Below are 12,555 nucleotides of genomic sequence, written 5' to 3' on the forward strand. Positions count from 1 at the left end.
TGTTGGAAGATACAAAACAATAGCTAATTTGATGGTCACCGATAACTGGATTTGCAATTGCAGCCAGAGAGGCAGCTTAGAGAGACACATAAATGCACACACTCATACTCTCATCCCAACCACATTGTCCATCTCTGACTCTATTATGGCTTCTCTTTTTGCAGTGGCCTAAGCCCTGGCTGGGCAACAGGATGAAGAGTCCTTGGTTGCTATGGAAAGGTAATTTGCAATATAGTTAATACACTCATGGTTAATCAGGTATCAACTATTTAATATAATATATAAATATTATATATAATTTTAATATATATTTATTATCATAATTATATATCACATATGCAAAATATTATATATAGTTATATATTTTATTGTATTAATAGATGAACATATTTTTAAATATATATAAAATGTTGATATAAATATTTAATATATTAAATATTAATTTATATTTGTTATAAAATATAAATATTACAGTTCACATTATTCCCTTCCCTCACATACACATATGTAAGTAAATGAGATGTAGATAATATCATAGGGCTATAACAATCACCCAGAAGTAGGAAAAGTGCTATGAGAGACTTCTGTTAGCCTAGAATCCCAGAATCTTCATGACTGTGGTTTTCCACATGCACCCAGGAAAAAGAGGGACGACATTCATTGACACAGAAGCACGTAATCATACTTTTAAAGTGGCCAAAAAATCACTTTAACTGGTTCAGCCTCTTCATTTACCAGTGATCTAACTAAAGCCAAATAGCCAGTTAATGACATATAGAGACTAGGACTAGTGCCCCGGATGTATAAGCCTTCCTTTCTCATTTTTCCACTATCATGGTACCAGTCCTCCACCCATCCCTCCCATCCTCCACTGTCTGGAAAACACAGCCAAAAGAATAATAACGATTAATCCTTTCAAGTTAGTAATTATCGAGAAGGGAAAAATGGGCTCAGGATTCTCTGGAAATGTTTCTGTCTTAGAGTCATAGAATGACAAATTGAAATCCACAACCCTTAGTTCCATAAGCTGCTCCAAAATATGACAATGTTCTGGCTGGGACATCTGTCTTCCCACTTACCACCAGGGGTCATTCAAATGCTGAGGCCAGTCTTGTGTTTTCTTTCCCTCTCACCTCTCTGTACGCTCTTTCAACACCTTTTATTCCTTTCAGTTCTTTCCACTTCCTATTCTTCCAGGTGCTTCTCCTAGTTCTCATCCATCTCCCTACCTAAATTCCTCTTCCTCTGCAGAGGGAATCAACCTCAAGCACACTCTTTTGGGATGAGCACAGCCTTGGGAAAGTCAGAACACCTGGATCCTTGTCCTCGTTATTCCAGCTCCTACCAGTGTTACCTCGAGCAAATCATTTAACTTCTTCATGGTTCCTCTAGCCATCTGTAAGCTGAGAATATTGAACTAAATTTTCTCTAAGATCCTTTCTAGTTCTAAAACATCTATAATAATTCCAAATATTTTAAGTAGTTAAGTGAAGTGGAGCACATAGAGGGAAAAGGCTAAAAGTTTTCCAGCATCACCTCAAAGTCTCTTCCTAACTTCTCATAATGATAGCTGTCTCTTGAGCACTCTTCAGTCTACCCCAATTTGATTCCCAACTAACCATGACATGTCACCACATTGCTAACAAAAGTTACCAATCACCTTCTTTTTGCCAAATCCAGTAGCTACTATTTAGTCCTCATCTTACCGGACTTCAAGGCAGCATTCAGCACTGTCAATCGCTAGCTCCTTATTTAAAAAGCCCTCTTCTCGGCCTCAGAGGCTTCACTCTCTTCCCGGTTTTCCTCCTACTTCTATGACTGCACCTTGTTAATCGCCAAATGTTGGCACTTGCAGAGTCCAATCCACTCCTGTTCTCACTCCATTCTTTGATCCTGGGCAATATCATCCATTCCTATGGCTTTAAATGCTAGCTATATGCCTAGGGCTCCCAGATTTATATCTCCATCCCTGTCCTTTCTTCTTAGCTCCTGCTTGTATAGTCAACTACCGGCTTCAGAGTTCTACCTGGATATCTCACAGGTGCTTCAAATTCAATATATACAAAAGGCTAAACTCCTATCATCCCCCATCACTCTTCTTCCAGTGTTCCCCATCTTACAAAATGGTGCATGATTCCCCAAATTGCTCATAGCAGAAATCCAGAAGCAGCCATCCCCATCCATATATCCACCCATCAATTCAACACATTTGTCTCCATCTTTTTTGTCTCAACTCCTGTCCAACCCAATATCATCTCTCAGTTGAATCCTGACAACAGCCCCCACACTTCTGTCTTTGCCCTCTTGGGACACTGTCTCCACCCAGCAGCCAAAGGAATCTTTTCTAAAATACAAATTTGGTCTTATCACTTCCCTGCTTAAAACCCTTCTGCAATGTTTCCTTAGTGCACACTCAGTAAAACTATAACATTTACCATAACATAAAAGACCTTGAACTATCTGGGTCCTATCCACCTCAGACTACTCTCTCCCTGTTCACATGGTCCAGCTACCGTAGCCTTATTTCTGTTTCTCAAATGGGCCTAAGTCTTTCTCACCTCTGGACCTTCACACATGCCTGCCTGGAATGCTTCCCTGATTCTTCACCTAGCAAATTCCTTTTCCACTTTTAGGTCTCAATTTAATGTTATTCTGTAGGACATATATTCCCTGGCCTTCCATGTAAACTCACCTACATATGTGATACATCTCTAAAATTACCGTATCAACTAACCTTGTGTCCTTAAATAATGGCTGGTTTATTTGACTAAACAATAATCATGGTCCTAGTTACAACGTTACCACATTCAATGATACACATAAACCTGGAAAAGCAACGTATTAGAGGTCACACCTGCAACTGTTCTTACCATTTTGATAGGCTTAAAGAAAAAATAAAAAAAAGCATGGTCCATCAGTTAGTAAAATTTAGTATTTAGAGTTAACATAAGTACTAATCAACTAATCTGTTGATTACCAGATATCAGTATTAGCTTTAGTCTGACAGTGTTCTGCAGTCACAGCAACCGCTGGTGGGAAAGTGTTGTGCATAAAGATAAATTACATGCAACGATTACATGCAAGGGAGATAATACCTTAAATTTATGGGGTTAATCCTGGGGGATTTCAAATTGCTTTACTTATATTCCTAGAAAAACTAGGAGATGAGAGGTGCAAATTCTATCTCCTTGTACAAAAAAACTGAGATTCAGAAATTAAGTAACTTCTTAATGGCCTACTGGAAGCATCAAGGTATTTTTCAGGTATTATCCAAAAATTCTTAGAGCATTTCTAGTAGGTGGCTAAGGAGACAGGTTACTCACTGCACTTTGCATGAAGAAGCCATAACCACAAGACAATGATTTGCTTTGTATTATCCAGAAAGGTAGTGGCAGACCAGAAACAGAAAAAGGTCCTGAGACTACTGGTCCACCACCATGTTCTCTGAACCATAGCACAGATGGAATAAACGTGAGTAAAAACTTGAATAATCAGATACTAATTTAATTTGCCAAACACACGTATCCATTAGATTCAATCATGAGCTTTCATTCTACCTTGAAGACATTTTCTTTATTTTTCAGTAGGAATCAAATTTCCTGTTGAAAATTTAATAATCAATTGGGGGGTTGGTAGTAATTTAACCCATCTATAACAATATAATTCCATTCGTCTAAAGCTGATATACTGGCCAATATTACTAAAATTTAAAACCTCTTTTTATTCCCAGAAGTGTTTGGCCTGGTAAAAGTTACTGAGCATTCCACCATGAAAAATAGTCAATAAAATAATATTTCATGAGGTCTAAGTAGAGTCTGTTCTTCCAAAAATCAACAGAGTATGAAGAAAGGTACACACATTGGATATAGCCCTTTGGATAGCTGCCTTCTAATTCTAACTCTATGGAAAGGTAGAAACAATTTACCAGATTTGAAAACTTTTTAGCTATTCAGAGAAATGAATTATTTAAGTCATCTATACTGCTGATTCAGTGGCTGTCACTCACCACCCTCACTACCTTCACCTTTCATCCCACCTGGCAATCAGCAGCTCCAGGATGAGTGTTGGAACCTCCCGTGAACCTATGCCATTGCAGGCTCTCACCTCAGTCACCTAAATGCAATCAGCCAAAAGAGTAAAATAAAATAAAACAAAACAAAATGAAATCGCACCAGCAAGCTCATGACAGCAACAAGAGAGCCTCAACTGATCTTTATTATATTCTTATTTTACTCACTCTCATCAGGCCCAATTCTCAGTTCTCCCAATGATTTCTAATCTTGTGGTGATGAAAAAAAAAAAGGGGGAAATATTTAGTTCAGGTTAGATAGTATTATTTCTATACTGTTGCATAATCTCATTTAATTGGCACCTAAATTACATAATGGCCAGTAGGAAGCAGAATTATCCTACTCTATGTGGCAGACAGGGGGAAATGCATTTCTATACGCATGTTTAAATACATATACACATACTAGACTCTTGAATCCTTCTCACTGGCAGAAAAACACTACATTCTTGAATCCATTTTCCAAATGAAGCAACGTTGCAGGCTTTATTATACAATGGACCAGCATTTGTATTTTACGCAGTATACAATTATGGTAATATCCCTCTTCTTGGAAAAAAGACAATTTAACAAATTAAGGATAATGTGTATCAGAGCAGTCTAACTGTGAAAATTAGATTTCATACCCAGAGCTTAAAGGATGAGAATGAGTCCAAAGAGAAACAGAGAGTAGGCCTTGGGAAATTTCACTGGATCATTCTGGCTCTAGTTTTCCAATATAAGAAGCAGTAGGTAAGCATGATTAGGAAGGCAAAGGACAGATGTAGGGAGAAATGAATTAAGCAAGTAAACAATATTTATGCCAGTTATAATTTTCAGAAAAGAAGATAATAACCAAAGAAAATTATTGGTGAGGCTGTATCCATCAGAATGAAAAACAACAGAGAGTGGTGGAGTATAAAACACGCCTGTTCCTAACGCCACGTACAGCAGCAATTGCTGTTGGAAGTTCTTAAGAGTTCTAAGGTGAATGACATGCTCCATTGTTTCCATTTTACAAAGAGAAAAACCTATAATCTAAACTACAAGTTGCTTCCTTCACCTATGCAATGATTTGACGATAGAGCAAGTTTTAAATTTTTATTCTCAAACTGATACTTAGCCACTCTGCTTTGACAACACATGAAAAAAATAAACAATAGAGACTCCCCAAAATAAATATCGAACAACAAGTCTCACTAATATGACCAGATTTTAAAAGCTTCTAAAAAGAAGCTCAATCTATAGACAAAACTGCTGTAAATGTACTAGTTCAGAATTTCTGGATCCTTGCCAAAGGCAAAGTACCAAGTGCAATTTGCTATGGCTTAATTGCCATCAAAGAACACCAACACCTAGGATAGGAAATGGCTTCAAGAGGGCTTTAGCCCATACTATACTACCAGGGAATTCTCTACAGTTGGAAAATTCTCAGAAGTTTCAGATTCTAGTTTCAAAAACACGGAACTATCACCAGCCTTCCTTGAAGTGAAAGAAATCTATATATAAATATTTAACTTCCCTGACACAGCAAGAGGTGTCAGGCAGCTACAGAGCTAAGTGCTGCATACTTGAGGACCTCTGGCCAGCGTTCAGCTGAGGCCATGAGGAGAAAGGAGCAGGGAGTTGGGAAAGGTCTGCATGGGCTCAACCTTTTCTGGGAAACCTGTGTTGCTATTCAAGTACCAACTTTTTAAAACCTCACTGCATTTCTTTAAAGCAGTCCAATGTGTGGATACATTGTTTCTTTTAAGAAGGCTTTTCCTTTAGCAGTATTTGCCCAAGAGTTTCCTCTGTACACACTGTTTTCTGAGCAATTAGAGTGAACAGCAGAGAAGAGGTCAGCAAAATGCAACCGGACACTTATATCCAGTGCTCAGAATAGCCCCAGTCCCAACTTGGCCCCTCCCTTCCCATCCGATAGGTTTTCATTCACTCCTTCTCGGCAATTACGTTTTATACCATTGTAATTATTTAAAAATGTCTACCAGGCCCCACTTTTTTTAGAAAAAAATACTACCTTCTCCAACACACGAGTAGATCATCATAATATCCTCTAGCAAGAAATAGGCTTAAGTCATGATTCCATGTCTGTAAAATGTTGAGGTCTTGACTTCCAAAAAGACAAAAGCCTCCATTTCATCATTTTAGTCTATCTCTTCAAAAAATATACTAGAAGAATGAAAAAGTTTGATAAAGCAGAGGTGTTTAGGCCCTTCTTTTTCTTATCAGTATAAATATATAAATGATATGTCAATGATCTTTGCAAAATCAAACAGGAGTGATACCAAGGACAAGATGAGAGGCTATATCATTTCATTTGAATAAGAGAACTAAGATAACCAGGCCGGGCGCGGTGGCTCAAGCCTGTAATCCCAGCACTTTGGGAGGCCGAGACGGGCGGATCACGAGGTCAGGAGATCGAGACCATCCTGGCGAACACGGTGAAACCCCGTCTCTACTAAAAAAATACAAAAAACTAGCCGGGCGAGGTGGCGGGCGCCTGTAGTCCCAGCTACACAGGAGGCTGAGGCAGGAGAATGGCGTAAACCCGGGAGGCGGAGCTTGCAGTGAGCTGAGATCCGGCCACTGCGCTCCAGCCCCGGCGACAGATAACCAAACTTCTTTTTTCTTTTTCTTTTCTCTTTTCTTTTTTTGAGGCAGGGTCTCACTCTGTCACCCGAGCTGGAGCGCAGTGGCACAATCACAGTTCACTGTAGCCTTGATCTCCTGGGCTCAAACGATTCTCCCACTTCAACCTCCTGAGTAGCTGGGACAACAGGCATGCACCACCACACCCAGCTATTTTTTTTATTATTATTTTTCTGTAGAGATGGAGTTTCGCCATGGGGTTTCACCATGTTTTCCGGGATGTTCTTGAACTCCTGCCCTCAAGTGATCCTCCCACCTTGGCCTCCCAAAGTGCAAGGATTATAGGCATGACCACAACGTCAAGTCTTGACAACCAAATTTCTAACAAATTTTTTTGAAAAATATGTAAAAGGATTATACAAAGTGATTCTACATATACTTTATTTAGTTTATGTTATACATTTATTTATTCATTCTTTCTTTTAACAAATAATTAGTGAATATCTACCCTGTCCCAGACCCTGACATATTTTTTTTTACTTTTTCTGAAAACGATCCTCCTGTAAATTCCATGCATTTTCAACTACACTCCCTCTTAATGTCCTTCACTAGACATGTGAATTTGTAGAATTATTCTTCCATTGGGACAGATAGGTGCACACTTCTCACTGCATTAAGTTTTGAATGGAAGAGGAAAACCAGCACAATATAGCATAATAGTTTTAGGAGAGTACTGACCAAGCCTCAAAAATGGAGACACGTTTCAGCCAATGCTGTGTTACTGCATTTTATATTTTCTGAGTTGTTGGTTGAACTTGATGTTAAGAAGAGGCCCCTCCTCATGAGGTCAGAGTTGCCAAGGCCTGCTGGGAGTTACCTAGCCTTGCAGAGCCAAAGCCTTATCTCAAAGGATAAGGTGGAGTTTGCTCTTTTCCCCTATTGCAAAATATGAGACTATTAAGTAATCTGTTTATATCATACAGATCCAAAATCCTGGCTGGCTTTTTTAAGAATAAAATATCCATAGGATTTTCTTCTGCTTGGAAAAAGCTACCTGGGACTGACTCTTCCTATCTCAACCCTCATTCACCCTATGTAATTAGCAATTTCCCCCATCTGTGTTTGAAACGAAAAGCGAGTGGTTGCTCCTCGTGGTCAGCACTTCTGGATCATTCTGGTAACATTAATTTGTCATCCACAGACCAATTCTGTGAAAGCGCGGAAGGGCCTGGGTGGGAGCTGGGGCATGGTGATAAATAAATAAATATGAATATCTGAAATACTGACATTTTAAAATAAGTTTATCCACAGTAACCACTCTCCTCCAAAAAATGTTAACTTTACAAAACCATGCATAGTACAAGGTAACAAGTGGAAGAGCAGATTTAAAGGCTTCTATTTCTTTTAAAGATTAAAATTGGCACTTGGTTTCATTTTGAAAGAGTATCTCTTTAAGCCATTAACACATGAAGAAAATTATGTGACAATGAGGTTTAGGTCTTTAAATATAAGCCACATAGATAAATTCATTATTTAAATAGATGACTCCTCTTCTGACTCACTCCATGCTTAGTGAGTTTTGCAGTTGATGGTTTTCTATTAAGTTTTTAGAATGTGGATTAAGTGTCATGCCACCCACTGAGAGTAAAGTTGAACAAGGTGAACTGAGGGTGTGGTTTGAAGTCTCTCTCCTCAGAACCACAGCATTCAAAGGAACTAAGAGAGAGTATCTGGCTCTTCTTGCCTTCAGGCTGAGCTGAATCCAATCACCCCAAATTAGGGGACCCTAAGCATTTTTAAAGCATGAATATTTTAAAGTAACAAGAACCATCAGACCTTAGTTACTTTAATAATCACTTATTGGGAATACATCTTATTTATGCAGATAACTGTAAAAAACAAAGTTTTATTTTAAGTTGACTTTGCCAAGAATGTCTACAAACATTGTAAACTTCTATGTTTATCCTAGAAGCAAGAGAAATAACTACTTGCATAAAAGGAAATGTAAATAATAATATAAAGGTAAAGTGTCCCAGCTCCTTGTCTTTTGAATTCTGACCCTTAAAACTGGGGCATTCACCTCTGCCATAAATGTGCCAGGAAGCTACTTTAGAATAGAGATATCAGTTTGCTTTTCTTCAAATACTCTCTTCTCTATGCAATTAAAAATATGAGATGGACTAATATTCTTGGGAAAAAAAAAATTTCCCTCAAAACATGAATACTTCTTAGAGGTTTTGACATAGGCCATCTGTTTCTTCATTCTCAACCACTGGAAGCATGGATGTGCCATAAAACCCCTGTCCCTTTCAACTATTTTATACTATCACCTAGAGCTACTATAAAATCTAAGACCTCCCACTCCCACCAATAAAGCAAGGTGAAAAAGAGGGAAGGTCAATTGGGAGAACAACAAATTAAAAATGAACAATTTTGTTCATTTCTAATGAACAGTTACAATAATTTCAAGGCTAGTATTATAAGACAGTAAGCACTGTAGAAAGTTACCCACAAAATAATCCACAAGCAATCTTCCTACGGGGCTCAGGACTCCACAACAGGCAACAGTTTCTGAGCATGTCTTGAAAGAAATGTAGTCAGCTCAGGTGTCAATCAACGTGAAAGACAGTCACTAAAATAGAGGTCTTATAAGAACAGGAAAATACATAAATCCATTCGGGAGGTTTAATCATCACAAAACCAACACATTTCTTGAATTTTACAGATGTGTTTCTACCATCTTCGGTTGTCTTTGTTTCTTCTTAAAGAAACCTGGCTACAGATTTGTGTGCTACTCATTTATGTTGTTGTCTTAACTTTGTGTTTGAAAATCAAGGGAAATACTTCAGGAAATGCACTTCTTAGTCAAAACCTTAAGAAACAGTATACAATATCCTATTGCAGTAGAGTACTGTCAATCCTACAGACCTTACAAACTCAAGAAGTGATTTACATCTCTTGTGAACCTAGCGAGAACATTATTCTCAAAGGAAAACACACGCACACAGTATATGTCACTCCCAAGCTTTTTCTACTTCAATTGTCTTAAAACTACAGGCTATTTGCTCAGGGCTACATTATTTCTTATATCCATATGCTAAAACTTTAATACTTATATCCCCTCTTTGACACTGGGACAGTGACAGAGTCACTAAAATGATGATTTAACATCATGGGTTCCAAGAATCTTAAGACAAAAGTTTTACTATTTTGCTTTCACCAGCTTGACATTTTCCCACAGCATGTTGTAAAAATGCAAGGAACCCATAAAACAATATGAAAGAAAATACTGTAGTTTCCGTTTTCCTAAGAAACTTAGGCATCAAATTCGTATTAGTCAGTCTCAAGAGCATAAATGCGGGAAGTTGAGGTGGGGGTGGAGGCGCCAATCCTCTAACACCACATGGGCAGAAGAAACTTACTAAAGAAACTTGAGAAACAACATAATAGCCACACTATTCAAACTGTTCCAAGTGGCACAGGAGAATCACTTGCCCCGTACCTGGTGTTCAGTCTGCTTGAAGAATCACTCCAGAACATACAATACTGACTCTCTTTTTCCCAAGCCCACCACACTCTAGTTCAAGTTTGGGGCTGGCACTAAATGCTTACCACATGGCACCGGTCAGGCCAGAATCTCCAAAACACAGATGAATTGTCTCTCAGGTGACTTTAAAGGGTGGGATTGATCACATGATTCACCTGCAAGTTTCATTTAACTTTGAGTACTGCCTAGAACCCTGATTTTTAAAAAATCTCATTATAAGTATTAATAATAACATATATCTGTGATGCCTTCATATAATTATTTTAATAAATATTAATTCAGCTTTGCCTTCCATCAAATAAATAGCATTATTCCCACTTACTGATAAGTCAGGAGACAGGAAAAGGGAATGCCTGCTGAAAGTATTATAGCACCAGATAAAACATAACTCTTCTTTAGTTTTTAACAGGCACTAGGAAATATCAACAAAAGAGATCCTTGAAGTTTTTTTAAGTAAAAAATGCTTGTCCATCTTTTCCTAACTGAAACTCATCCATGATTACCACTCTTAACATCTTCAGCTTAAACCCATTTTTCCTGCAACAATGGTATCATTATCCTTCTGTAATATCTATATCTTTACACTACAAGGTACAAGAAAGAATATTAAAGATGCTGCTGAATAGATTTATATAAACCTAGCAGCTTTCTTGAATTAGTCATTGGAAGGTGGTTAGTATTATATGGTAAAATGTTTATTTTTGATAAAGAGGCACAGCTAACATAGGCACTTACTTTAAAATAAGACTTTTTTAAAACCAGGCAAGACCCATATTCAATCAGATTCTGATGGTCCAATGAAGTTCTTAAAATTACTTTCTGTGTTGAAGCAAAATGTAGAGATTGATGAAACTCTATAGAAAAGGTTTGGTGTTTCATTTTAAAAATGTAAGATCTATGAAATTCATGAATGTTATTATCTATAGAGACATATGTATGTCAACAGACACTTTCCCAGACCCGTAAAGCTCACCTTCTACTTCTTCTTCATCACACACGTGCTTGAGGAAGGAAGCCCCTCTGTCCAGGACAGCTTCATCCTCCATCCTATAGTAATAAAAAAGAAAAAAAGAATGCTCAGACTTCTCCTGGAGCGAGCCACTTGGAGCAGCCCAGCTTCTGGGCAGGTTAACCTGCAAGCTGTTGTTCATGTTAGCAGGGCAGAGTCACTCTTCTTCTGGTGTCTGCTACTGCTTCACGCAGCTCCTCTCATCTGGTGCTCGAGAATATGCCGGTCCCACATAGCTTCAGTTCTAACCTTGAGAGGGCACCCACATAGACAGGTAAGAGAAAATAATCCCAATCCTGTAGGCAGGATGTTGGGGGCTCTCTCCTTGAGGGTTTTAAATTTTTTTAAAAAAAGGATGAAAGCAAAAAAAAAAATACCAAGAGAGGAAGTTTGGTGTGTCTGGAGTGCTCGTGATGATCGTTTGTGGAAATCCAGCTTCAGTGCTTAGCTCTTTAAACACCCACTGCATAAAATGTATACCCTCACACACACACACATGCACACCCACCCACACGCAGAGAGCGACAGGGAGTTAGGCTAGTGCACAGTGGGAGCCTAGCTTCCAGCCAGCCTCTTAATACCAGCACAGCCCAGTATTCTCTGTTGAGTGGCAAGCTTTGAGTCACATGTTGGCCTTACGGAAATCTGACATCTGAGGATTATCCAGCAACCCGGCTTCGGCAATACACACAGATACATGCCACCCATTCATTCATTTACCACATTCTTATCACACATCTTTCTCTATGTATATCTGCCCTGTTAACTCTTCCCTGAAGGGCACAAAGTTCTTCATTTTGTAACCACATTATGCTGTCCTCCTGTCTCCTTACATAATAGGATCTACTCTGCAATTTCATATGCTAAATAAGACCTCAGAATCCATCCAAGGAATGACAGCATTTTTAGGGCCTCCCGATGCCAAACATGCTTCTAGTTTATAGAATGAGTTAAGGTTTATTTCTATACTCTGCAGCTCCTTTTCATTGCATTAACTTTGATATACAGAATTCCATGAGCTCTATTTATAGTGAAAGCAGAAAGAAATCCTGAATTGCTCAAATGCTGCTTGTGTAGTACCAGTCTAGAAACAAAGAACTTTCTCTGGGGACAGCTGCTCTATGTCATACCGTACATGAGCCCTGCCAGAGAACCAAATGTTCATTCTGTATTCTATTCGTCCAATTACATGCTCAGGCATTGAATATTGTAGGTCTGTTTTCCATATTGTCTGTATAACTTATTCTTGTGCTTCAGATATTTGTTATAATCTACGCGGATGTGCATTGAATTCATATTTTTGTCCTTACTATTTTAGAAGCATATCCATCTCACGAAGCAACCATCATAACATAAAGA

General features: G+C 38.4%; 1 protein-coding gene across 4 annotated transcripts in view; it reads right to left on the reverse strand.

Annotated features, from left to right (window-relative positions):
• The window catches only part of SLC4A4 (solute carrier family 4 member 4), a 430,044-nt gene that overhangs the window by 326,041 nt on the left and 91,448 nt on the right, over nucleotides 1-12,555 (reverse strand). For 3 of the 4 annotated variants that reach the window (XM_078003500.1, XM_015138561.3, XM_015138562.3), the window contains exon 1: nucleotides 11,161-11,621. In XM_078003500.1, the coding sequence (XP_077859626.1) occupies nucleotides 11,161-11,338 (178 nt within the window). In that variant the 5' untranslated portion in view covers nucleotides 11,339-11,621. Of the gene's footprint in view, nucleotides 1-11,160; nucleotides 11,622-12,555 lie in introns of those variants that run through there. The other variant, XM_078003501.1, reaches the window with a different exon arrangement.

The sequence above is a fragment of the Macaca mulatta genome, chromosome 5 (assembly GCF_049350105.2).
Source record: "Macaca mulatta isolate MMU2019108-1 chromosome 5, T2T-MMU8v2.0, whole genome shotgun sequence".
NCBI lineage: Eukaryota > Metazoa > Chordata > Mammalia > Primates > Cercopithecidae > Macaca > Macaca mulatta.